This window comes from Abrus precatorius, unplaced genomic scaffold (assembly GCF_003935025.1).
Source record: "Abrus precatorius isolate BTA unplaced genomic scaffold, Abrus_2018 Scaffold5, whole genome shotgun sequence".
NCBI classification, from domain to species: Eukaryota; Viridiplantae; Streptophyta; class Magnoliopsida; order Fabales; family Fabaceae; genus Abrus; species Abrus precatorius.
The window spans coordinates 16203694-16230817 of record NW_020874395.1 but is presented as its reverse complement, the minus strand read 5'-3'; the positions used below and the strand labels follow the sequence as shown (position 1 = coordinate 16230817).

The following is a 27124-nucleotide window of genomic DNA, read 5'->3' as shown; positions in this document are numbered from 1 at the left end:
AGGTGCTTTTTTTAAACATTTTTATTGAAAAAGATATAAATGTACAATATCCACCACCCAATTTTTTTTGGGGCCTACAGTGGAATGTGCAATGAAATAAGAAGATAAAATACCTCTACAAGCTTGAAATCGATGATAGCTACAGTACACAGAAAGGACCCAAACTAATTAATCTAATAAATGAGTGGAGCCATTAATTTGTTATTGTTGGTTTCCTTTTTCTTCTTAATTTGTTTTGGATGCATGTCATCGTTATTCACATGCATTTTCTATACCACCATACTCGACAATTTTTTGGGGCCTCTCATTGTACTAATGGTGATGCCATTTTCCTTCCAAACTTTTGTTTCAACTTGCTTTAAACTATTCAATTTGAACATACATGAAAATTTTATGACTTATGAAAGTAAAGTGTTCTAATATTTTTTCAGAATTTGGCCTTTCTATCTTTTTTATTTTTAATTGAACTTTCTCAACGGTGGCCATTTTAATTTTCTTTGAAGTCTATTTTGGGGTGGATGAGGTTCACCGAAGCATGAACTTCAATGTCTGCATATATATGAATTGGTGAATCGAATTGAATATTGCATTTATATAAATGTTAATGGAGCTTTTACTTTTTTGCATTGAATTGCACGATGTTGATTCTAGCCGAAGTTTGAATCTTGAGGTTTGGTGTCTCACGGTGATTAATACACTTTTGATTTTTATCATTTTATGCGTGTGTACAGGTCACATATTAAAATAAACTGTTAATTTTATGTGAGAATAAAATATTATAACATAAAATTGTATATATATATATATATATATATATATATTAAAATTCTTACATTCGATTCAAACTTTTTATTTAATTTATATTTAATTATTTGTAAAGTAATAAATTATAATCTGATAGATATAATCTTAAAAATTTTTCATACATTAAGTAGGTAGTATGTATATGCAGTTGGTTGGGTGGTTTGTTGCTTATAAAGTTATAAATAATAAAAATTGATCTTCTATAAATATTTACACTTATTCATTCCCTATGTGCATTTTGATGATCCGTGCTTTTAATAAAAAATGAATATATCATCGATAAATTATAAAAATAAACAAACTTATAAATGTTTATTGCTGTAGTGATGAAAATTTAAGAGAAAAAGCCACTCCATTGCAAATTTTAAATGCTACAAGCTTTGGAAAAATATGAAAGTAACACTTACATATAATTTAACAATAGCTAAAATTGAATTGAATTGAAAAATCGTTTTTAATGACATTGTCCAATACTAAAAGTTGAAATAATCTTCAGACCTATAAATTTTACACATTAACCTCTGTACTTACACTGACAATAACAAGAATAATTTTTTATTTGTTTACTATAGATTATTTTTTCTTGGTCTATTTATGAAGTTTTAACTTTTAATTTGTATACAATAGAATTGTAATTTCTAGACCCAAAAAAGAGAATTGTAATTTTACTACAATAAATGTTCAGGGGCTTTATGGGCTGAAAAACTTGTACTATGAGTAATTAATGTCAAGAGGGCATTTGATGGGCCTTAAAATCATAATGCGAATTTGTTGTCAGTTATGATTCCTCTGTACGCTTGTACTCTGTACAATACAAGCCATGAACCTAGTTTTTCTTCTCCAAAGCAATTATTCAATATTTAATTATTTAAATGTGCTATTTTTATAAAGGATATTTATAGCATTTTAATGAATATACCTTCCAAATATTAGTATGAAATTTGACAATTGACATTAATTGCCTTCACTTTTGCAAAAATGAGCAATCAAGATCAGCACAAAATCAATTAGCAAATGAAAAATCAGTAATTCAAAATCAGCACAAAATCAATGATTCACTTTTAATTTATATACAATTAATTGCCACATTGACATGGAACATGAGTCACATGCACAAAATCAATAAATCACTTGTTGATTGTATAAATTGTTCACTAAATACAACCGATCAATCTTAAAATATTGGCAAACAAGTCATCCATCACTTAGCAATATTAAATCAAATAACATTGTTGCCGTGGGCCAATACTTGAAAATTCTAAATTACCTTTGTTAATGCTAATAAAGTAAAATAAAACTTTCCAGCACAAAAAGTTTCCCAGTCTCCGATCACAAATTTTCTACACCTAACATCTTCAATAAAAACAAGTAGCATGTATTTTTTGGTGCAATCCTAAAAAAGTGGAAACAAATAAAACGTGGGATTCAAAAGCACCCACACAGTAAAAGAATGAATAAAAAAATGATTGGCAATTTCATTGCATATGGACCTTCAATAAACATTTCATTGAAACTCCCCATAAATTTCATATTTGCAATTAAATGTAACACCATGTTAAATTACAAGAAGGTTTCCTCATGCATGCCAGAAACTTGGACATGAAAGGTAAACCTCAAATGTCTTCAGAAAAAAAATTATTTACACAACAGTCCACAAGAGCATGCATTGTTCTTGGACTAATTTCAGCTTGATCACTCATTTACAATTATCAAAAGTGCTTTTAGTCCAAACAATTAAAGAGAAGGTCAAGTTAAACAGTGCCATCCATAGTGCATCTTGGGTTTATAACTCTCCCAAGTCCCAACATATTGAATGCTTGAGAAATAATTCTTGCTATCCAATTGCTTTTGATTGTATTTCATGCTGGCTTTTTTCACTAGTTTTCTTCCCATCTCACAACTTGAACTGATTTGCATCAATGGTATCATCACCTTGGTCTAATTTGAGAAAGTCTATTGTTCCATACTGCATGAAGAATCATATGGAACAAGTCATACTTAACAGGAACTTTGTGCCACTGGAAATGCTGCTGAACCTTCTTTACTCCCAAATGAAGTGCCAAGTACTTCTCTTCTGGGATTGAAAGAAGTATGTTTCTAAGATTAGGGACATCCCTCTCACGAACAAATATGGAAAATGCTTCCCACTTCAATACCTCAAATAAAGGAGGCACATAATTATCTGATATGATAACTGGCACACACTCAGACAAAATGGCCTCGACTATTCTTGGACTATAAACCTCATAACCTCTAGCACATATGCAATACTTACTGCTATTCATGTAATCCATATAAATTCTTTTACCTTCCAAATCACGCGGCATTGGACCGAAAAATTTCATGTCAGGTTCTTTATTCCCCCAGTATTTTAGCAGGATTGGACGAAGATAACCATGCATGCTTCCAGCAAAAAAGGCCAGAAAAGACCTTTCTGAAGGAGGTTTACATGCAAATCCTCTTAGTGGATCCATCATTAAGTGTATATATGTAGCAGGTAAAGTAGTGTCCTTGCCTATTTGGAAGCCTTTAGCAACATTAGAATTGCAGAGAGACCTAATACAACTTCCCATTGGTTGCCTGGTGATTTGGGTGGCCTGCAATTTCATACATCACATTATGTCAATATTGCAGAAAATTTAAACTGTGCCTTAGACTAAGGTTCCACAACATTAATACAGTATGGGGACATTATCCCTTTCATTAGATATCTAAGCAATATGCTAAAAGCTTTCAAAAACAATTTATTTCAAAATTTGCATCTAGTTCTACTGTATAAAGCAAAACATGTCAGTTATAGAACTATTGGCCTGAAAAACTTCTTCCATAATTTAGGATAATAATTATTTACACAACAATGACCAATGACAAAACTTAGCCTCTTCAATCATTCTAATTTCTAGAATCACGGTCCTCAGATCAGATAGACTTGTACACCTGCAAAGTTGTGTGCGAGCTACATTTCTTGAGTATATGATAAATCTAACTATATGTGGCTGATTTAAGTAAGGTTCGATCAAATTTCTGAATCGGTGAATGCTTGTTTGCCCAAAAGAATTTTCTTAAAGAAGATCAATCTCAAAAGGGAACTTAACTGACAATATTCAGTTAAAAAGTTATATAAATACGAATAAAAGTGATGCATTGGAAGCGCACCCAATCATGACAAGCAACAAGAAAATGATCTGCTCCCCCAGTTCTGTTCCAGAAACGATATCTTCCTGCAATTAACCCCACATAGTTCTCAAGGTATTGCTCCATCTTCTTACCATCAGAAAGAGTAACTCTTAGCTTTTGTGAACTGAAAGGTAGGTAAAACAAATGAGCTTTTCGGGGATCCTTCACAATGAACCTTTTATTTCCCTCCATCAGTTTCATAAACCACCCCTCTGAGGCATAAATTCCTCTCATCTTTGCTTGATGAAATATAGGTTTGGCTCCTTCTCTATAGACATAAACTTTGAGCTTGCGCTCCATCAGTTCATAACTCCTGAAGAAAATATGTACATATATGCTTCAGTTATCTACGGAAAGAAGACCTATATATTAAATCACAAACGAGTTATTGAAAATGATTTTAACAAATCTAGAATCTAGTCAAATCAATTGTAATAGCACACTAAGCAAAAATCCTAAGACTGATTGCAATTGAGACATGAGAGTATAAGAATGATAAAGAAAATGAATAATTGACAAGCCAATGCTATGCTAAACATTTCACATATTGCAAATGTAAGGATATGCCTTGAAAACTTGGAAACATCCCGGAAAATTGGCGCATAAAGTCCTGAAGAATTTGTTATGCTACTGGCATTTTCAATCTGCAGTTTTGCAGATAAGAGTTCCATGTCACGTCTAGAAGACCACCTTGGCCTCTGCCATCAATAACAGTATGTGAAAATTAGGAGTCCATACACATTCCACAATGAATCAAATTGGAATCACAGAACTGAATTTCATACCATAGATGAGGAATTAAAATTCTGAAACAACAAAGAGTTCATCTGTGCTATTGAAGTTGGCCACACAAATTTACTCCTCATGGATGATTTACCCATCTTCTTTTTATCATTCAAGATGGACAAAGGAGATTTCAGCAGCTGTGATTTCACGTTTTGAGGTCCCTTTTCCATCCTTTGAATTCCACTAACATTTGAAGGTCCCTTTTTCAGATTTTTTATGTCATGTGAATGAATCCCTTGCGATTCAAATTGCACATTATTTTCCTGGTGTTGAGCACTGGGTCTGTTATCCTCATCCATTTCTCTAGCCTTCTGTGTGGTATTCTGCGCATACTTGGGCCTTTTCTGAGTGAAACTAAAAATCGTATCTTCATGATTTTCCACTTCAAAACTCTTATTCGGTTCGATTGAAGGAGAGGCAAAAGAAACATTAAGCTTTACATTGGTGGAAGGGAATCCAAACACACCCTCCTTTTCAGCAGTTCCAGAAATGGAAACTTCAACAGGCAAAACTACTAACAGAGAATAATACGTAGTCCAATAAGATTGGAAAGCAACGATCATAGCAACGAACACCCCAACAATTAAGAACCTTCTAATTGCCACATAAGAGATACCCATTTCATGCAAAACTCAACCAATAAACTTTCCAATCAACTGAATTAAACATAAGCCACTGAAAGCACACACAGTACCATATTTCGAAGAAATCTTCTGATTTGAATTACCTTCAAAAACTTCAACTTTAACCAAAAACACACCCAATAAAAGTTAGAGTTTCTACACAAATTTCAACCCAAAAGTATATTTAAAAAAGAAAAAGAAAAATTAAAGAACATTACCTTAAAACAATGCAACTTCAACAGCTACTCTGCTGGCATGTGAGTTGCTCAAGCTAAAACTAAAACTCAAACTCAAACTCAAACTCAGCAGAATATGAAAATATGACCTTGTTGATGAACATAATTACGATGGTACCACTGTGATTGAAAAACGACGTCGTTGTTGTGATTCCCGAAAATACCCTTCTTCCGTGAGTGAGTTTTATGAAGGGTTTAAGGGTTTATGCAACTATCGTTGAGAGAAGAAGAAATGGACACGAGTCTGAATGTGGCAATTCGATTACCCATATTTTCCCCACCCCTTGACCCGAACCCGAACCATAACCGTTCTTCCACGGAGCTCCGTTTCTCGCGGTGGAACAACGCTAACGCCGAGAAGTTCAACCGGCGCCAGCGAACCATCCACGAAATCGAAGAAGAAATCCGCCGCACTCGCCGCTACAACGCCGCCGAAAACATCGCTGACACCGCCGTCGTCGATTCCGCAGCCGACTCCGCCGCAGAAAGGTTCAAATCCTACGGAACTCCCTCCGCTCCGTCGAGCCCTTCCATCCCGGGGAAGAAATCGAAGTACTGCAAGCCACCGCCGAAGCCGAAACCCTTGCTCGATTCGCATCCCGTGGTTTCGCGCGCCTCGAGCCTCCAGTTTCAGCCGGGGCCGGCGAACGTGAAAATCGGCGACGATGGAGTGTCCTACGTGGTCGACGGCGCGCCGTTCGAGTTCAGGTTCAGTTACACGGAGACTCCGACCGCGAAACAGGTGAAATTGCGCGAACCTCCGTACGCGCCGTTCGGACCGGCCACCATGCCGCGGCCGTGGACCGGCAGGAACCCGGTGCCGCCGAGCAAAACGACGGTGAAGGATTTCCAGTCACTCGTTCTTCCTCCGGAGAAGCCTGAACCGGTTCAGTCGTCCGGTTCGAATTTGGTGTCGAGAGAGGAGATATTAGGAGAACCGTTGACTCGGAATGAGATCGTTGACTTGGTTAATAGCACTTTGAAATCTAGCAGCCAACTCAATATAGGTATTTTTCTTGCTTTCTTTACAATTATTTGAAACTTTTGGCTTTCAATTTCATTGCATCTTTTGGCTTTCAATTTCATTGCATGTTCTAAAGTTTCAGATTATATTTGTAGTTATGTTATGTTGCTTTGTTTGAAGAAATGTAGGTGTTTTATGAAACCTTACTGGTAGCATTGTTCATAACATTGAATGAGGAGTGGTATGTAGTATCTGTTAGATGAGTGTTTGAAGAAATTTGGGAATTCTTTGGACTCAAATTTTCTGTTCTAGGTAGAGATGGTTTGACACATAACATGTTGGAAACTATACATACTCATTGGATGAGGCGAAAAGTGTGCAAGATAAGGTGCAGGGGAGTGTGCACTGTTGATATGGATAATGTGTGCAAGCAGTTAGAGGTTTGTTTCTTATGCTTCTAATCTCTTTAATCATTTGTTTCTTACCAATTCATGATGACTTTCTGCATGCGGCTTTTTTATACTTTGAGAAGGTTTGGAAATGATGATTTCACTTTGCATCTCGCATTGTTTTGTTTGGTTTGGATTTGCCAGGAAAGGACTGGAGGGAAAGTTATTTACAGGCAGGGTGGCACAGTGTACCTTTTCCGTGGCAGATACTACAACTATAAAACACGGCTGCGTTTGCCTCTGATGCGGTGGAAACCTCTTTCTCCAGTTTATCCTAAGCTCATTCAAAGAGTTCCAGAAGGTCTGACACTAGAGAAAGCAGATGAATTACGTCGAAAGGGAAGGGACTTGATGCCCATACGCAAGCTAGGTAGATTGTTCAATTTAACATTAAAGGAAAATTGTTGTCTTTCTACTGCCAAACTGACATGTGCCAATCTTTATGTTGTTGTAGCAAAAAATGGTGTTTACTGGGACCTTGTAGCTAATGTCAGAGAGGCATTTGAAGAGTGTGAGCTCGTGCGAATAAATTGTCAGGGACTAAATATAAGTGACTATCGAAGGATTGGAGGAAAACTAAAGGTTTGACCAAGTTCACCTCTATTTTGCTTCCAATATTGAAGATAGTATGTATTGACTCATGTATGGTGAATCCTATCAATGATGCTATAGTAACATCTTTTCTTCTATGTATGTATTGGACTTTAGGATCTTGTTCCGTGTGTATTACTTTCATTTGAAGATGACCACATACTGATCTGGAGAGGACAAACACAACCTTCGGATGCCAAAGAATTGTCAGTGCTGTGTATACAGAAGAATCCAGTGGAGCAACTAAGCAATGAACCTCTTGACACTAGCATTTCCTCTAATTCAGATGATGCGAGTATGCATAAGGTTGTGCCTTGTCCCACAGAAAATAGCAATCTACCCGTGTCTGTCGTTACTGGTGCTGCTTCACTTCCTCTGAAAACCTATGAAGTTGAAACCGCTGAAGATATCACAGCCTCTACTTGTGAGCCACAACCCTGCAGGAGCACCAGTCCAAGTGTGAATGTGCCTGGAACTAGTAACAATAACATAGTGGATACTCATCCTGACAAGTTGCTAGATGGTTCAGGAGCAGCACATGCCAGGGAGCCCTCAAGTTCTGCAACACTCTGTACAGAAGGAATTTTATTACTGTTGGAGCAAGCTGTTGAGAAAGGCAGTGCACTTGTTTTTGACGATGAACCTTTGGATGATGACTTTATTTATCAAACCACATTGGCTTTTGCCGAGTCAGCTCCACCTGAGCCCATTTTTAAGCTACCTAGAAAGGTTATAGTTCAAGAAAGTGACAAGCAAGAAGGTTTGAAATTGGAGACAGAACAAATAACCAGTGTTACACTGAAAGATGAAAATATGGATAAGAATTCTAACGTTAATAGAAAAGAATTGGTTGAGGAATGTCCGAATGGAGTACGAGGAACAACAATAGTGGATAAACTTGCAATTCTGAAATGATACCAGATGGTAGTATCAAAAGAAGGAAAAATTTAGTCCTTCTGCAGTACATATTGCTTTCGAAAGTAGGTTCGTTCGTTAGCTATGATGTTAGTTATTTATTTTAGGGAATCAAATCATTGATGTTTTATTCTGCTATATCTATCCATTACGTTGTTTTTGTTCCTTTGTATATTCACAATTCCAATATTACATTGATGTGATTACTTCTATACCGTTATTAAATTGTTGGCCTCCTGGTTCTACATTGTTGTCTTTTTCGTAGGTAATTCTCGTTTGAAGAAAGATATTACATAATAAATATAAATCAACCATATTTGAAAGATATAAAGCTTATATTGATAATGTAACTATCAAAAAATGCTAACAAGTAGTTTTGCTTGCATATGGAGGATTCAAAAATAAAAAAATAAATGAAAAGGTAAATTTTTTAAAAAGTATTGATATATTTACCGTTATACTTCTCATCAAATATTTTTTACTTTTGTTTCTCCTGTTACCCAAATAAATTTTAGACTGGTTAAATGTATTAAGTTCAAAGGCTCTCAAACAGCTTCAGGCTTCACATTGGGTACCCCTTGGTCCCTCTGTCCAACTATTGTCTTCCAGAACCAATGATTTTCAAAAAGAAAATAAACCTCCTCAATTGGAACTTGCTTTGTTTCCGGCAAGAGAAAGAAGACAAAGCCACTCATTCCCATAATTAAGCCAGCAAACAGCAAGAAGATTCCATATTTGAGGTGGCAAAGTGACATGAGGAAGAGTTGTGCCACAAGCGCAGTGAAGATCATGTTGACACACACAACAACACTCTGTGCTGCTGACCTGATCTCCAATGGGAAGAGCTCACTGGGAACCAACCACCCCAGTGGACCCCATGATCTTCCATATGCCAAAACGAATAAGAAAATCACTATAACTAGAAACACACTGATGCCTTTGGACAGTTCCTTGCCATGTCCAAACTCCAGAGCCAATACCACAGCTGTAGCAATCTGCAAAACAGAGTGCAGCAAAAAGCATTAGCTACCATATCATTTGTTAGATGAAACTCAAGGACAGTAGCATATAAAACCTTACCATGCAGCATATCATTTCAAAACCAGCTTCCAGAAAGAATGCTCTTCTACCAAACTTGTCAACTAAAAACATTGAGATCACTGTGGCAACAAGGAGTGCACCATTGGTAATAAAAGATGAGAAGAGTGATGCTTTAGAGCCAAATCCCAAACTTTGGAATATGACAGGAGCATAAAAGAGGATGGAGTTATTGCCAGTGAGTTGCTGAAATGCTGGAATTCCTAGGGCACCTATCACTAGTTGGGGCCTGTACTTTCTCTTGAGTAGTGTCCCAAATGGGTTCTTCACAGCTTGTGCTTCTCTGCTGGCATCAAGAAGATCCTGAAATTCAGCTTCAACATTCTTGGTACCTCTAACTCTCTCAAATACCCTTCTTGCTTCCTCTAATTTGCCTTGTTCCACAAGACTGTTAGGTGTCTCAGCACACAAGATCCCCCCAATAAGCATTAGAGTTGCTGGAAAAGCTGCCAAACCCAGGGATATTCTCCATCCATAAGGATGGACTTTGTCTGTAAAATAGTTCACAAGGTTTGCAATTAATATTCCTGCACAGGTTGTGAACTGAAACAGTTGGTTCACTGCTCCTCGGTTTTTTGCTGGAGCCATTTCTGAAAGATAGAAGGGAACAGCCTGCACAATCAGATGGCAGTAAGCAAAACTGCGTTTTTCTGTACTTTTTTCTGTTTTATTGAATTTTATTATTATTAGGAAAATATTTGATGGACACCCTTTGAAGTGTAGACATCCAGAGAGAGATAAGAAGGGAAGAGAGACAAGTAATAAATATCAAAGATGAAAAGTGATAGAAAGAAAAAGAGAGTGTCTAATGGTTAATGATGAGATTATCATTATTCCGCATTTGTTCTAGATTGAAACCATTTGTCCTTGTTCTTGTACTTTCCATTAAAAAATAACACGTGATTAAGCAAGTGTTTGGTTGCACATTCCAACATTTCAAACGTGTGTTATTTTTACACTCCAATGCGTATTCACTGGACGTATAAATTTTAAATGATTTTAGCCTGCAATCAGACACAGACTAAATAATATTAGAATTTGAGTGTTGAGCCAATTTATGAGGATAGAAGAGAGAGGACTAAAGCTCGAGTGTCTTATTTATCTAGAAAAAACTTTGGTAATTTAGAGTCACAGTAATCTTTCTTATATATCCTTTAATTTATTACTAAACAACCAATTCAGGACTTTGATATCTAACTAAAGGTTAATATTTGGGAGCATTTTTCACCTACTTGGTTTCCAAAACCAATGCCTCCACCAAGAAGGACCCGGCCAAGGATTAGCATGACAATGTTCTTGGCAGCCGCATTGAGAGCTGCGCCAGTGAGGAAGCTAAGAGCTCCAACTATGATGCTGGCTCTTCTGCCCTTCTTTCTTGTTAAGTAGGAAGCACCAAATGTCATAACAAGTGCTGAGAAATAAAGAGATGATGTAAAAAGTGTAAGCACTTGGTTGTCATATTTACAATAGTCTGTCTCTTTCAGATGCATCTGCTTTCTTCTGTACACTTTTGGAAAGAATTCCTTCAGGAAATCATCCATGGAAGTCACTCCACCTGCACCACATAAAAAGAGCTTGGAATTTCGATGTCTAATCTATGGTATCATGCAGACAACTGCTAATAACACACACTTTAGTATATTTTTAACGACTAGTCATTTTTAAAAAAAAGATCAAAGTAATTTTGAAAAAAAAAAAAATCAATTTATGAGATAAGTACTTTAACCTTTTATAAAATGAATTAATTAAAAAAATTGGGTCCTAGAATATGTTTAAAAAAGTGCAAGTCAACATTTATCTATGCAACAATTTATATAATATCAAGAAGCCTTCGAAATTGTAGACTTAGTCTAAAGCTGCACAAGTTATAAAAAAAAACCGTTACTGCATTAGAAAAACTACATGAAATTTTTTTCACGAAAGTTTATTTAAATGATTTTATGCATGGAATTGATTTTTTTAAGATTGTAAACAAAAATTATGATGATTGCTAATAAATAAATCCTCAGAATAATAAATGAATTCCGTGTTTGGTCTATTCGAGGTTAATAAAATTAAATTAGCTAGTAATCGATGAAAAATAGGCCCAGTGGTATAAAATTGGCATAGTGCCGGCTACTTAATTTATTATGTTAAAATCAAGTTCAAAAGAGTTTCAAGCCAGCCAATAAAATAAGTTATGCTTTTATTTTAAATATTTTAAAAATAAGATTCTGATTTTGTTTTTAAAATTCATATAACTAATATAAAAAATAAAATTATTTTCACTAAAAAAATAATTTTTCCTTAAAAGTCAAAAACTCTAAGAAATGGACCTTTAATTTGCTGAAGTAACTGCAAAACACAGAAAAAATGTTCCTTACACAGTAATTTCATACAGAAGACTCAAATAATATCTAAACATCAAGATGAGAAGGGAAAATGTTGATGCTGGCATAAGTGGACTGTGAAAATTAATTATGTGAGGCAACTTTGGAATAAAACAATACATAACTGAATTATAGGAAAAAGTAACACAAAAAATTGAATCATATACAGATTAAAGAAGGCATGATGAAAGAAGTTTCCCAGAAAAAAACTAGAAGGAAAATAAGTACTTATACAAGAATTAAAGGAGTAACTGACCTGAAACACCAAGATCATAGCCAAAAAGAGAACCACCAAGAGCTCCAACAAAACAAGTAAAGGCAAAGTAAAGAGTGAACTTGTGCTCATAAAGATGAGCCCTTTTGAGTGGCCTCTCATATGGTAACCCTCCACCAGCCATCACTCTCTGCCACTACCTTCTTCCTTAACCTCTCTCTCTCTCTCTTCAAGTGCCGTGGCTTTTTCAATATCCTCAACAAGTAGACCAATGAGTTCACAACGTTGAGAGAAATTTATAGAGAAGCATATAGTCAACACCCTTTGGGACACGCCACATGAAATCTATATATATCATATGTATTTAGCTTTAATTCAAAGACAAAACAGTGAAAATGAGTGATCATAAAGATATGATCTAACTAAGGAATTGATTTTCATGATCCAATCCTAAATCAGAAAGAGTGTAACGACGTTCCAATGTCATTTTCTACACGTCATTTTTATTTCAATCAACGTTGTCTTACAAGATGAGAATATGATAATAACACAAAAAATTCAACAAAGGAAAATGTTTTACTCGCACACAATCATGTCACTTGATTGCATGAATCTAACGTTGATTTTTAACTAATAATTAAATAACTTTGAGGCGTAAAATATAGTTTTTTTTTCCCTTTCAACAATGCCCTTTTTATATAATACACGAGTAAAAGAAATTAATGGATATATGCAATAATTTGGATGAAGAAAAAAGCTAGTTCATTAAAAAAAAAACTTAATAGGTTGGTTCTTTTCTTTTATATTGGTTAAAAAGGTGGAATCGCTTTCATTTTATTCGTTAAAAAATGCTCTTATAATAATTAGTTAATGTGTCAACTAATTTGAAATCATAAAAAGGTACAATTAAGTAAAATGAAAAAATAAATTTAAAAAAAGTAAATGAGATGAGAGTTAAATTAATAAGTATTTTATGCATGAGCATTTTAAATATAAATAAAACATAAAAAATGTTTAATGTTCATGTAACTGACAAAGATACATTTTTATAGTATATAAAAGTACAAATATACATGCATTTTTAAGTTTTTATTTTGAAAAATATTAAAAAATAATTGAATTGATGAAAAAATCATTTTATCGGTGATTTATGAATATCTCATTATATTTAATATTAATTGGAAAAAAAATTAAAATTAAAACTTTTTAAGAAATGTGCCATCAGTCATTTGTAAAACATAAAATTTAGCTTTACAGTTAGATACATGTTATATTAGTTAACTCTAATTTGACTAAAACAAATACTGACAACCCATTTAAAATATATATTATTTGTGATTTTAAATACTTTTTATCGTTGAATTAAATTTATATGAATGTTACTAAATAAAAATTAAATTTCATATACGTTAAAAAATCTCATAAATTTAACAAAATATTTATAAACAGTATATTAATAGAAGCATAAAAAATATTAACAACATTCTCCTTTGATCAATAAAAAATTCCATAAACCTAATACAACTTCACATATGTTTAAGACAAGTAAAACAATATATTGGATGGATATGTATTCTAATAAAACAACTTACAAAAGGGAAAATTATTGTTTTATTAGATAGTTATATATTTTCAATATTTTATTCTTTTTAATCATGATCTGATATCAGGTATTCATAACATCTTAAAACAAATTAATAACATTGAATCCATATCAATTAACATTAATAATCATCCACGATTAGTTCAGAGAGGTCACCCCCAAAAGTCAAACATTACCAATGAAATATACCATAGGAAACACAATACATAAAAGAGATGGAGAACAACTTGAGTTTGAAATTTGTCCACTCTTAAATAAAGCAAATTATTCTGCAATGTTGGGTATATCAACTAGTATTACTAGTATAAGCGCTTACGACACTCTGCAGTACCACAATAACAAGGCATCTGCTTGATATTTCCATCCCGATCAGTAACACTGTTAAGCTTGTAACCATAGTCATATGTGAGTTCCTGTTGAACAATGCACACCCTTTATCATTCCAACATTGAGCAAAGTTATTGGCATGAAACATGGACCCAACTACTAAAAAAATAACAAAATACAAAGTATGTATTATTGCATAAAACAATTTTTCAAAAGTGTTGGGGATTTAATGTGTCAATGACAAGTTTTCCATGATTCATTTTCCCAACACAGCTCTAATGATTTCTCAAAAATAGGTTGAAACTTGAAATGAATATTCAAACTCCCCAGGAGTATATTAGGTGTGATTCTCTCGTGTGTAACATATGTGATTGTGGATAAACATAAACATATTGGCTAGTTTTCACCTTACTAAGAAATAACAAAGACACTGCAAAGAGGTAGCAAGCATACTTTAGAAGTGGAGTCCAAAGTACACAAAGGTGACTAATCAAGGGTTTCACCCGTGATGATATAAGGTCACAATTAAACAGTATAAAGTGAAACACCTGAAGTTGCATTTAAATAGTAAAAACCTTACCTAATAATGACATTAGAGGGTCATTGATACCATTAGGTAACCAACTAAAAAAAAAGTATTGAAGTGCTACAAAATTGGTGGTAGATTCATATGAAAATATTTGTATCAAAAGTCTTTTTAATAATGTGGAGGTTAGGCTATCAGTTGAAAGAGAACATTTGATAGTCTCCACTTGAGGAGGAGTATATCAAGTGAAAGACTCATGCTTGAGGGAAGAATTGCTACAGGGTGACAAATGTAAGTAAAATGTCTCTCATTGAATATAGATGAGCAAGTTGAAGAACATATAAACAGTAAAAATACACAATGAAAGACCCAACAAAACATACACACAAGCACTATATAAACAATAATCTCATGCCTCTACATTTCAATGAACTGTTCATGATTATGTTTAACTTCCTCCAAGTAGAGCATACAATTCTTAAAATACTGTTAGCAATATACAATTAGAGAAAAACAAATGCATACAACAATACAGATTGATGGATGAAAATATAATTGAAAGTTGGAATGATTAGTAAGATTCTTACCTCATAAGGATGTATGTTTTGTCCAGCAAACAGTACCAGCCGAGCTAGTCCAACTTTAAAATGGGAGCTCAAAACACATTGAACAAAGAGGTTTGGCTCACAACTGTGGTTGATAAATCTTGCAACATTACCATAAGATCCAGCATCTATACAAAACTCAGGCTCATCCTCCATTGTCTCATCATCCTGCTCTTCAACATAAACGTCTATAGGCAATGATGCATTGGGTGCCCGTTTCTAAGAAAAAGAAGTTATCAGTTAATAACATCCCTCCAAGTAAAGTATTTGAAAGATTAATTAGATGGCTACGATAGTACAAACAAATTATAGTGTATTAAAAAGAAATCCTAAGAACAATACACTAGGGTTACTTGATTGTATTTATTTACAATAAATGACGTTTAATTTTAACACCAAATACGACTCTAAAATAATACAATCAATATAAATAAAAAAAACTTATTTATGATAACTATTCAATATCAGATTCTAAAGGAAAAAACACATATCATCAAAATGCTTTAAAAAAATCAACTAAAAGAATACTATTCTTAATTCTTACTTGTCGTCCGTCTACCCCTTTAATGGTTTGCAAGAAATCAACGTCAAATATATATTCGTTCTCTGCCTCATCATCCAACTCGTTGCTTTTTCTAAGTATGCCAACGTATTCACAAACTGGTGCACCAGAAGGAACAAAATCCCATGTTCTAACAGCCCATCCTTTTTGGGATGTGCGATAAACCTACGCAAAAGAAATTATATTAGGAAGGTAACAAATTCACACATTAATTGATGATAAATTTAAGGTATAAAAATATAGGTAATCACCTCAAGCCGATACTTTATAGTCGTTTGAGATACTTTGTTGCGACAATTGGGTCCGCAACCACAATTTGAACCACATTCAAACACAACGTTTCTAGCTTCGGTCAACCTGAGATGAAGAAAGCCATTAAAAAATGTTAAAAGGACATTTAGAAGATTAAAAGTGCTGAACAAATGAAGTTCTAGGAAGGTATAGAAAAATGAAATCAACAATTTATTTAGAGAAAGAAAAAAAAGCGAAAACTTACATAGAAAATCAATATAATGTTTGCTAAGATATAATTAAATGGTTGTAAACAAAACTTTCATACCTATCAAGATAAAAGTGTTGTATAAAATTCTGAAATGGAGTTTATGGAACCCTTATTTTGTACGTGTAAAGTAATGTGTTAATGGCTTTGTTTTGTCACTATGATCCCAAAAGGTGAAAAACAACATATGTTTATGCATTGTCGATTGTCTGCAAGGAAGGAATATAAAATAAAGCATAATAATATAAAATATTACCTGCCACCATTTCGATTAACGTAAGGGAAATTCAAACCATTAAGTTTGGCACAACGACAACTATATCTACAATTCCCCTTGCATTTGCATCCAAAGTCATTAGGTGGAAATTCTATATTTTCCGCAAGTTGCAATGATTTTATATATGTAAAGCCTAAAATTTTAAAACATTATTGATGTCAGCACCACATGATCAATATTTGACAAACAAACATTTTCCTAAGTGAAGCAAGATAGAGAAAAAGTATATTGGGAAAAACATAAAAATGATATTAAAACAACAATTTACGTACATAACTATATAATTTAAATACTAAAGTGAAAGTGCTCAAGGAAATTGCAATATTAATTTGATGAAGTGTTACTACTCAGAGAGTATAAAGCTGAGTTAGGATATATACAGTATAATACAACTCTAAGAATACAACAAACATTAATAATCATAAAACATAACATGACTTTAATATAACGTATAAAATAAAATGTTAAATTACAAGTGAGAATATATTCATATTTTGAAAATGAAAATGACTTATTATAAATATAAAAGAATACTAAAATTTATTAAATTACTGTAGTGTTCTATTTTTAAAAAAAATAAAAAATAAAAATATATATATATATATATAAAGAAGATACTCAAAAATCACTGAGTTGTTTCAATGTTAAACATGTTCAAATATTTAACCAACGCAATTATGATACAGTACAACTATTACTGATAATAAATATCCATGCTTCCTATTAAGTTATCACTCGTATCCTAAAACAAAATTTGCATGCTACTAAACATTAACTAATGCAGCTTGGTGATGATTAAAGTTACCATTAGGTGCAATAGGAGGATCGTCATATTCATTGGTAACAGGAATCGCCAATAATTCTTGACCACTACTAAGGTCCCTGCATACCAAGCTAAGAAAACCATATTCTTTAAAGTTCAATTATAAATTACAAATTTGATGCACATGATCAAAAGATCTTACACTACATCTCTTTAAGAGATCTGAAAATAGCATACCATGGATTATCAGAAAGAGCTTTGGATATTTGTTCTTGAGCAAAATGGACCTATCCAAAGAAGTCAAACCAAATGTTAGAATTACACGTACCATTATTAGTGAAGTAAGAATGTGTTACTACACATTAAGGTGAAAAAAAACACATGATAGTGATTCAGAAAATAGGGGGAAATGAAAATCGAATTACAAATGATGTCATATAAATTTCATAAAACGCATGACAATAATAACCTATACATGACACAATAAGTAAAACTTTTAGAGCACGGAACATAAGTTCTTCACCTATAGTGTATGATTAAACAAAAAGTGTATCATTCTATATAAATATATAAATTAAAACATGAAGCCAAACTAAACTGCTTGTTGAATAAAGAAGAAAAGAGAAAAAATAATCGTAAATTAAGAGTTATATATTCGATAAAAATATTAATTCAACAATTACTATAACTGAACTTTAATCCCATGCTTGCAGTGAAATCTCGATGACATTGATTTCAGAAATAATAAAGAAAGAAGAAACAACTAAATGATTGTAAAACTTACAACCTTATCCATTCCCAATTTGGCCATTTCCTGAAGTTGTTCTATGAGATATTTAGATGTTGTAAGTCCAGGAATTTGCTTCTCAACATTCCTATATTTTTCAACCTGCAAACCAAAAAAATAATAAAATTATTTGAATGCATAATTAAAGCTATAACATTGTATATATGATTAAAACAATTTGTTATTTTACATTAAAATCTTAGCAGAAGGAAGCAATGAATTTTCATGTAGCTACCACTTGTGAAATTATGTGTCTATCTTTGTGGAATATGAATGATTCCTATAAGAGGATAGATTACTCCACTCTTTTATGTAGGAAACTCAATCGATAAATGAACGTAGAAACATTATTCCAAAATAAATATGTTGACATTTGATATAGGATTAGACCTATGATTAACAGTACCATCTTCACAAATGAAAAATCCATTTTAATATAAAAGCTTACCTTGGCAGTTAGAAAAGCCTCAGTTAGCCCATTGTTCTTTCTCCTCACAGCGCGTTTATTCTGCTCTACCATAGGGACAATATTAGAGAAACAAGTTGGAAATGAATATTGTACTCTACTACTTAACAGTCAAAATAACAAAAGCAACTAAGGTAATAATTATTAAGAACAGTCAAAAATTGTATTGTTTTTATTTTTAAAAACAAAAACTATTTTTAAAAAGAGAAACAAACATGTTATAAATGTCAAAAGTCAAGAAAAAAACATTTTGAAATATATTAGAATTAATATTCAAGAAAAGAAGGAGATTAATATATTAATAGGATTATAAAAGTAATAGCTCCAGTATATTAACAAGGGAATATGCATACGATAATAGATCCCAAGTAAATTTCCTGGATACTCATGTTGCTTCAGTACGATTAAAATTATTCAAAACTCACTTTATTCACTTATAGATAATATTTTTATTTTTTTTAATCCAAGAATTTGTATCAAATTCTTCGAAATCCACCATCAACTAGACATAACACAAAATACTTTTTCCCAACAAAAAAAAAAAAAATCAACTTTGATTCTTTTATACTTCGTAAACTAATAGAAAACCCTACTGAATATATAAATAATGTGGAACATAAGAATCAAGAGAAAAAAAAAGAGTAAGAATTGTGAAAATTAGTTTGTCACCTTATAATAAGATTCTTCAAGTGTCTGAACATTGAAAAGCCTTAAAGACTCTTTCACTAAGAGGACGCCTCTAAAGTCCAGTTCATCAAAAACAAATGTTTGGCTTGAATCTTCCCCATCTTCAATATCATCATCACCATCTTCAACATCATCATCAACATCTTCACCATCTTCAGCATCTTCAGCATCCATAAATGTCTCTTCACAATCACTTGAGCCAGAGTTTTCGCGAACTTCAACTAATGGTTCCTGTTGAATGGAAGGATCGATGAACTTGGTTCTCTTTTGAATAGAATCATCCTCATCAGTACCACTCATTGACCTCTTGTGATCTCTGCCTTCGTAAACTTCTGGCATGTTTTCAAGTGGTGGGCTAACTCTTGGCTCCACCAAACATTCATTCGTTTCAGTCAGTTCAGGATGTTGTTCAACAATGATGTTGCTCACATCTGATGAAACTTTACTAGGATGTTCATCAGCCACCACAATTTCATTGCTTGTAGCAGCAACATTGTCATCACAACTCGTAATTACAACCATTTTGTTGAATCGTTTGGAAGCACAAAATCAACACCTGCTTTAAGAATTGAAAAATAAAGATCAAACAACAAAACCTGGGTTATTTAAGAAAAAGGAAGATAGTCTCAGGAGAAATAAATGACCAAGAAAAATATTAACTCACCCTCTTAAATATACTCTTTATTATTAATTACATTAATTTTTCAAATTTAATAATTTTTACTGATGTAATAAAAGCGTGTTTGTGGACCCTTTAAATTATTAAAAAATACCTCTGACACAGAACCATCCCAGGGTAGGTCATGCAACACAGATACGTTACATAACATTAATCGATGAAAGCTCCTGACCACCTTTGAATATATATAACATTGATCAATAAATTATTATTTTTTATGCAAAAAATGTAAAATAACGCATTCAAGTCTTAGCTGTAGAAAAGCTTTTCAAACTCAATACTTGCACAAAAAATAATATTTAATTTTCATAAACAATGTTCAATTATATATATATATATATATATATATATATATATGATATAAAACATAAAAATGTATACCATTTAATTAAAATGGAAATAAAATATTTATAAATAAATAAATAAATCAGTATACAGATTTTCTTATGATTTTAAAATTAATCGATACTTTATACATGCAACTATTTTATACTTCTATGTCTCAAAGCACATCAAACAAACATATCAAAGCGTAATGAAAAATCATAAAGCAATATCAATAACAGTTGGGTCACTGTAGGGAGGGGGGAGTGAAGAAAAAAATTCAATTTTAACTTATGCATTTCAAGAATAAAAAAAAGGGCTCCAGATTTGAGATCGAATCTCAATCATGTTATAGGAAAATAAAGGGGAAAAATTGAAATTTTGAACTCTCAATGCTTGAATAAACCAAGTCGAAGCAAACAATTTTAAAGACAAGAAAGAGATGAACCGAAAGAGCAAACCAATAACAATAGCTTGAGTTGGAGTTGGAAGTGTAGTGAAGATAGAAGGAATGGAAATTTACACTCACCAAGTAATGGAGAGTATAAAAAGATGAATGTGGGGTTGAAGAAGGCTTCAGCTTTTGGCTTCAATTCATAGAAAATGATTTGTCAGAGAGATTTGTTTGAATTGATGAAGATGTGGGTGTGACCATAATTAATAAGCTCTTATTATTCTTCTTCTTATGGTCCAAACAAATTAAATTCAATTCAACTTAATTAAAAATTTAGTATTTGAATTTAATGAAATATTCCGTAAAATATTTTATTTATGTCAAAAAATAAATATTTATTTATATCACAGAGTTTAATATTAATAGATTGTCAAAGACGCAGTAATATTTATAATTTTTAATCTTTACTAAAATATAAAGAGGTTCCTTGAGAGGGAAAAGGGGGGAGAATAATTTTATTTTAAATTAAAAATTATTTATCATTGATAAAATAAATAAATTTTCTATGAATTTATATTTATATTTTTAAAAATATATAATTTTATATATCTTTTAAAATAAAAATTTAACAATCTCTCTCTCTCCAAAACTCTTATAAAAAGTTGAATAAATAATACAATAAATTTATATTAATTTACTTTTCATTTAAAAATCATATAATTAATTAAATATGCAAATTTAACAACCTCTCTCTCATAAAAATTTGAAAGTTGAAAGAGAGGATATTATTGAGAATGAAAACCTGAATCAGAGAAATTAATGTATGCAGCTGAATATGGTAAAAAAAAAAAGTAAATACTGGGAAATATGTAAAAATTAATAAAATTTCTTAACAACTGTATTAAGAAATAAAAAATAATTTAAAATGAAAAATAAAATATTACTAATCAAAGCATTTATTACTTTTTATTAAATCATTTAAAAATAATAAAAATATATTAAATGCTTCTAAGCATTAAAAAAATAAATTTAAGTGTAGTATCATAAATATTTTAAATTTCATTTAATTTTATCTTAGAAAATATATTATCTCTATATTTCCATCGTTATGTGTGATTTATTGAAATACGACTTTGATTTTAATAAAATAATGCAAAATATTTATAAAGCAGAAAATAAATTTTAATTTTAAGAAATCATATTTTTCTTTTTATTCAACATTAACTTAGAAAAACATGTATCTAAGATATCTTTTACTATGTCTATAACTAAAGTTGTAGTGCAAAACTAAGAATAAAAACATGACAAACCAAGAAGTCTCCCAATCTTACAGTTAATAGAGAATTACTAGTTGACGTGAAACTAAATTTTGCACCTTTTAACCCACTTAAGAGAGATGTTCTCAATTTATTATTAATTAATAAAAATTTCTTTTAATTTTAAAAAAAAATTAGAGAATTACTATTCCTATATAACAGTATTTAACCATCTAGGCAATTCTAGCAAGTGTATTAAAGAATAAAAAATTAAAAAAACATTTAATGTTAATGAAATTGCAACAAAACAATTATTCTTTTTATTTAAACATTCAAGAATTTAATAAAAATAATAAATGCTTTGAAATGTTTAAAAAAGACAAATTTTAAAAACATTATGACATACAATATGTAATGTAATTGACTTAATTATTCATATTATAAAAAAAATTAATTAGTTAAATTAATTAATATCAACAGAATGTGTGGAAAAAAAATTAAAAGTAAGAAATACGATTTCTATAAATTAATACACTTTTGAATTATATATCTGACAAATGTAAGAATAAAATAAGGTATAAATAATTTTTCTTCAAATATATTATATTTTAATTTTAGTTTTTATAATTTTTTTAGAATTATTGATTTTAATTCTTAGTTATTGTTAAATAATGAAATGGTTAATTTAAATGTTGTCATGTTTGAATTTTTGACTGTATACTACATACCACTTTACTAGTGAGATTAAAATTAATATTTTTTTAAAACTTAAAGGACTAAAGTAACCAACATAATTTAATAAGAATTATAAGAAAAATACTTATTTTATGGTTTAAAAATATATTTAATCTATAAAATAATTTAAAACAGAATATTAAATATTTTAAAAATTAAAATAATTATTAATTTCTATTTAAGTATTTAAAATTTCATAAAATATATTAAATTTAAATATTTCAAAATTATAAAATTTAAGTGCAATATTAAAATTAATTTTTTATTTTAATAAATAACACAAATTTTGTTATAAATGTAGAAATAGATAAAATTGTAAATGAATTTAATTGGTTAAATGACTTTAAAAAATAACTAAAAGTCAACAATTTATATAAAAATATGAGTTTAATTTTAATGTATTATTAACATAATTTTGATATTATCATGTTTTAACTAAATTCAATACATAGAAATAATTAGAACGCTTTGAATATCTAATTTTAAGTTGAATTCAATACAAAATATTTTTTATTATGTATCTTTAAAATATAAGCTAAAATATTATATATATATATATATATATATATAATTCATTTAAATAAATTTCATAAAAGGAACTATTTAAAATGCCCGAGAGCAATGCTCTCAAGATTTCTATCCGTTAGATACATAAATAAATTTTTGAAGTAATTTATTGTGAAATTTGAATTGAATAATTAAACCCAAACAAAAGACAACATTAACTGTGCTGTCATGCGTTATTGCGTTTAATAGCAGCTAACAAGTTTTTATGCATTACACGGATCGTATGGGTAATTTTATAAAATACAAATTATATTTATTATTGGTTTATCAAAATTTGTAATAAAAAATAAATTCCAAACAAAAGTATATTTTAATATACGAAAAGTTATATAATTTGATGAGAATAAGTACAACCGTTGAAAATATTCCTATTCAAATGTGAACACTTAGATTTATCATATAAAAGTGAACAATTTTTAACGGATATTTAAAGTTTAAAAAATGTAAATAAAAAAATTAAAATAGAAGTCATTTTCATTATTAATAATGAAACTTTCACTATATTAAATTTGTTAATGATGGGATAACATTTTTTCAAATTGAGAAAGAAATTATGGAATTTTTTTTAATTAGGATATATTATCCTTATTGATATGGTATATTAAAATTTAAATTAAACTAAAATTAAGTAATAAAAACCATAACTAGAAAAATAAAATTATATGCTTAATATAAGAAAATATGATTTATTGAAGATAAAAATAGTTCCTAACTTTTTCTTTATTCAAAGATAAAAACTCGTGTTGATAATGCAATTATAAATTTTATAAACAAGAAAGTCATTAAGAAAATATTGGAAAGAGAGCGTACTTTTTAAACAGAAGATGAATATTTTAATTCCTATATTAGAAAGAGACAGTTAATAAATATTTAATTTTAAAAAATTTTCAATGCATTATGTTTCTTAGTAAATACCCAATAATTAATTTCTTTATTTTTTTAAAGTTTAACTAATTAAAACTGCATGCTGTCCTGCGTCTTACAACCAAGCTAATCTTATATATTGTTTTTTTTTCCTATTACATTGCTCATCACATATCATTTTCTTTTTTTCATTTTTATCTCTCTCTTCTCTTCTAAGATGTATATACCATAAAAGGTGTGAAAAGACTATTTTTATTTAGAGCAATGATACACAAAATTGGACACTGAAAAATAATGAAATCTAGATATTGATATCCAAGCCAAAAACATATAACAAGTAATGAAAAATATTTGAGATTTTGGCTTATACGGGTGTTCCAGATCCATTGTTTCCTGCTACTATTCTCTTCCAAAACCAATGCTTCTCAAACAGAAGATAAATCTCCTCAATGGGAACTTGTTTAGTTTCTGGCAAGAAGAAGAAGATAAAGCAGCTCATAAGGGCAACCAAGGCACCAAATAGCAAGAAAATTCCATATTTGAGGTGGCAAAGTGATACAAGGAAGAGTTGTGCCACAAGTGCTGTGAAGATCATGTTGACACACACCACAACACTTTGTGCTGCTGACCTTATCTCTAGTGGGAATAGCTCACTAGGAACCAACCACCCCAAGGGACCCCAAGATCTTCCATATGCCAAAACGAATAAGAAAATCACTATAACTAAAAAGATACCAATACCCAATGGTAGTTGCTTTCCCTTTCCAAATTCCAAAGCCAAAACTATAGCTGTAGCAACCTGCATGTGAAATAGTCCTCAAATTAGTAATTTAATGACTAATGACTAGTGGATATCATGTTTGTTGTTGACAAACTACTTTAAAAGTTTAAGCTGTTGTTAATCAAGTGAAAACACAAATAGTTTTCTTTCCTTGTGTTGAAATTTATTTTTTTATTAGAAGAATAGGGCACCAAGAATTGAAATGCAAATCACCTAGGCCTAGTTTGGATTAGCATGTAACATATGGGAACTGCTTATTAATTGTGATAAGTAATATTCAAAAGTGGAAAGTCTTAAGAGATTAATGGGTAAAAGACTTCAATTTATGTGAGAATCTATTATATAGAAGACATAATTATTGCAAGATCATTTTAACTTTTCTTTCCGTATAAGTACTTGCTAAAAACGTTTACCTAAACTGACTCTTACTCATAGAGGCTCTTATACTAACTAATCCAAAAACTCAAAACTTTTTAAGTCAAGATACACGAATGGTTTTTATGTTATTAACATAGTTATAAATTTATAATCTTAATTGCATTTGTGTTTAATGATATTTTAAGGAGAAAGCTATAAATGAAATAATTACCATGCAGAATATCATTTCAGCACCGGCTTCCAAAAAGAAAGCTCTCCTACCGAACTTGTCAACATAAGCCATTGAGATCAGAGTGGCAAGAACAAGTGCAACACTTGTAATAACAGATGAATACAGAGATGCACTAGAGCCAAATCCCAAGGTTTGGAAAATGACAGGGGCATAGAAGAGAATGGAGTTGTTGCCAGTTAGCTGTTGGAATGCTGGAATAGCCAATGCACCAATTATTAACTGTGGTCTGTTCTTTCTTTTAAGGAGGTTCTGAAATGGGTTCTTAATAGCTTTTGCGTCTCTACTAGCCTCAAGAAGATCATCAAATTCAGCATCAACATTAGGGGTGCCCCTAACCTTCTCCAACACTATTCTTCCTTCCTCAATTCGTCCTTGTTCCACAAGACTATTAGGTGTCTCAGGACACACACAACCTCCAATGAACATCAAAATTGCTGGAACAGTAGCTAAACCAAGAGACAACCTCCACCCCCAAGGATGAAGCCTCTCAGTACCATAATTCACAAGGTTAGCGACTAAAATTCCCAAACATGTTGTTAATTGAAAGAGTTGGTTCACTGCTCCTCTTATTTTTGATGGAGCCATTTCTGAAAGATAGAGAGGAACAGCCTGCACAATAATTAGAAAAACAATGCAAGTAAAATTAGTAAAAGATGAATAACAGTTTCCGGTTTTTTTATTTGAGGATATGATTATTGGTTAAAGTTAAACTTACTTGGTTACCAAACCCAATGCCAATACCAAGAAGGACACGTCCAATGATCAACATTGCAATGTTCTTTGCAGCTGCATTTAGAACTGCTCCAATAAAGAAGCTTATGGAACCAGCTAAGATACTGGCTTTCCTTCCTTTGTTCTTCGTTAAACTTGAAGCACCAAAGGTGGATATGAGGGCAGCAAAATACAGAGATGAAGTGAAGAGTGTCAATAGCTGATCATCATATTTACAATAATCTGTTTCTGCAAGATGTGCATGCTTCCTCTCATACACATGTGGGAAGAATTCTTTTAGGAAATCATCCATGGAGGTAACTCCACCTGTAATATCAAGCAAATCTTTTTTTAAACAAATGATCAAAATAACTAATGCAAGAAATTTCCCATGATTTAATTTTGATGGAGACACACATTACACAATAAAATGCAAGATGGTAGCTAGAACTCACCTGAAACACCAAGATCATAGCCGAATAGAGAGCCACCGAGAGCTCCAACAATGCAAGAATAGATGAAAAATCCAGTAATCTTGTACTGGTATAGATGAGCCCTCTTGGCATTCCCTATATCAGCAAATCCTCCACCTGCCATTTTAGCTTCACTTTTTCTTTTCCTATCAATCAATTCACGGTGACAATCACTGACTAGGTTAACATAAGATCACACTTGACTAGTCTAATCTAAGGTTCTTTTATCTTATTTTAAACAAAATCAAAGAATACAAACAATCGTGTATCAGTTACTCTGCATGTAACAGACGATAGAGTTAATTCCAAGTGCTATCTAAGTTGGTTTTCCTTTTTATTTATATCCCCTAAGTTTTTCTTGATTTAGTTAATGGAATTGGAGGGTTATTAACAATTATGCTG

The 27124-nt window shown here is 31.4% G+C and overlaps 5 protein-coding genes across 5 annotated transcripts; 1 reads left to right on the top strand and 4 right to left on the bottom strand.

The window, feature by feature from the left end:
• Nucleotides 1-2293: 2293 nt before the first annotated feature.
• LOC113867536 (probable glycosyltransferase At3g07620) lies at nucleotides 2294-5680 on the bottom strand. The gene is made up of 5 exons (XM_027502921.1): nucleotides 5609-5680; nucleotides 4767-5509; nucleotides 4549-4679; nucleotides 3961-4294; nucleotides 2294-3401 (listed from the first exon to the last, which is right to left on the bottom strand). Exons 2-5 carry the CDS (start codon nucleotides 5385-5387, stop codon nucleotides 2733-2735), a joined length of 1755 nt encoding a protein of 584 aa, XP_027358722.1. The 5' UTR covers nucleotides 5388-5509; nucleotides 5609-5680; the 3' UTR covers nucleotides 2294-2732.
• A 165-nt stretch (nucleotides 5681-5845) lies between these two features.
• On the top strand, nucleotides 5846-8787 carry LOC113867236 (CRS2-associated factor 1, chloroplastic). The gene is made up of 5 exons (XM_027502402.1): nucleotides 5846-6633; nucleotides 6903-7030; nucleotides 7184-7409; nucleotides 7494-7621; nucleotides 7748-8787. Exons 1-5 carry the CDS (start codon nucleotides 5859-5861, stop codon nucleotides 8543-8545), a joined length of 2055 nt encoding a protein of 684 aa, XP_027358203.1. The 5' UTR covers nucleotides 5846-5858; the 3' UTR covers nucleotides 8546-8787.
• Nucleotides 8687-12496, bottom strand: LOC113867237 (sugar transport protein 14-like). The gene is made up of 4 exons (XM_027502403.1): nucleotides 12269-12496; nucleotides 10876-11198; nucleotides 9626-10255; nucleotides 8687-9540 (listed from the first exon to the last, which is right to left on the bottom strand). The coding sequence occupies exons 1-4, from the start codon at nucleotides 12408-12410 to the stop codon at nucleotides 9091-9093; spliced, it is 1545 nt and encodes a 514-aa protein (XP_027358204.1). The 5' UTR covers nucleotides 12411-12496; the 3' UTR covers nucleotides 8687-9090.
• Nucleotides 12497-14128: 1632 nt separating this feature from the next.
• On the bottom strand, nucleotides 14129-19850 carry LOC113866803 (histone-lysine N-methyltransferase, H3 lysine-9 specific SUVH4-like). The gene is made up of 10 exons (XM_027501602.1): nucleotides 19311-19850; nucleotides 18624-18683; nucleotides 18176-18277; nucleotides 17626-17675; nucleotides 17431-17519; nucleotides 16605-16758; nucleotides 16101-16206; nucleotides 15832-16014; nucleotides 15270-15506; nucleotides 14129-14242 (listed from the first exon to the last, which is right to left on the bottom strand). The coding sequence occupies exons 1-10, from the start codon at nucleotides 19848-19850 to the stop codon at nucleotides 14129-14131; spliced, it is 1635 nt and encodes a 544-aa protein (XP_027357403.1).
• A 4661-nt stretch (nucleotides 19851-24511) lies between these two features.
• LOC113866802 (sugar transport protein 14-like) lies at nucleotides 24512-26846 on the bottom strand. Its single transcript, XM_027501601.1, has 4 exons — nucleotides 26705-26846; nucleotides 26254-26576; nucleotides 25518-26147; nucleotides 24512-24946 (listed from the first exon to the last, which is right to left on the bottom strand). Exons 1-4 carry the CDS (start codon nucleotides 26844-26846, stop codon nucleotides 24512-24514), a joined length of 1530 nt encoding a protein of 509 aa, XP_027357402.1.
• Between the last annotated feature and the right edge of the window lie 278 nt (nucleotides 26847-27124).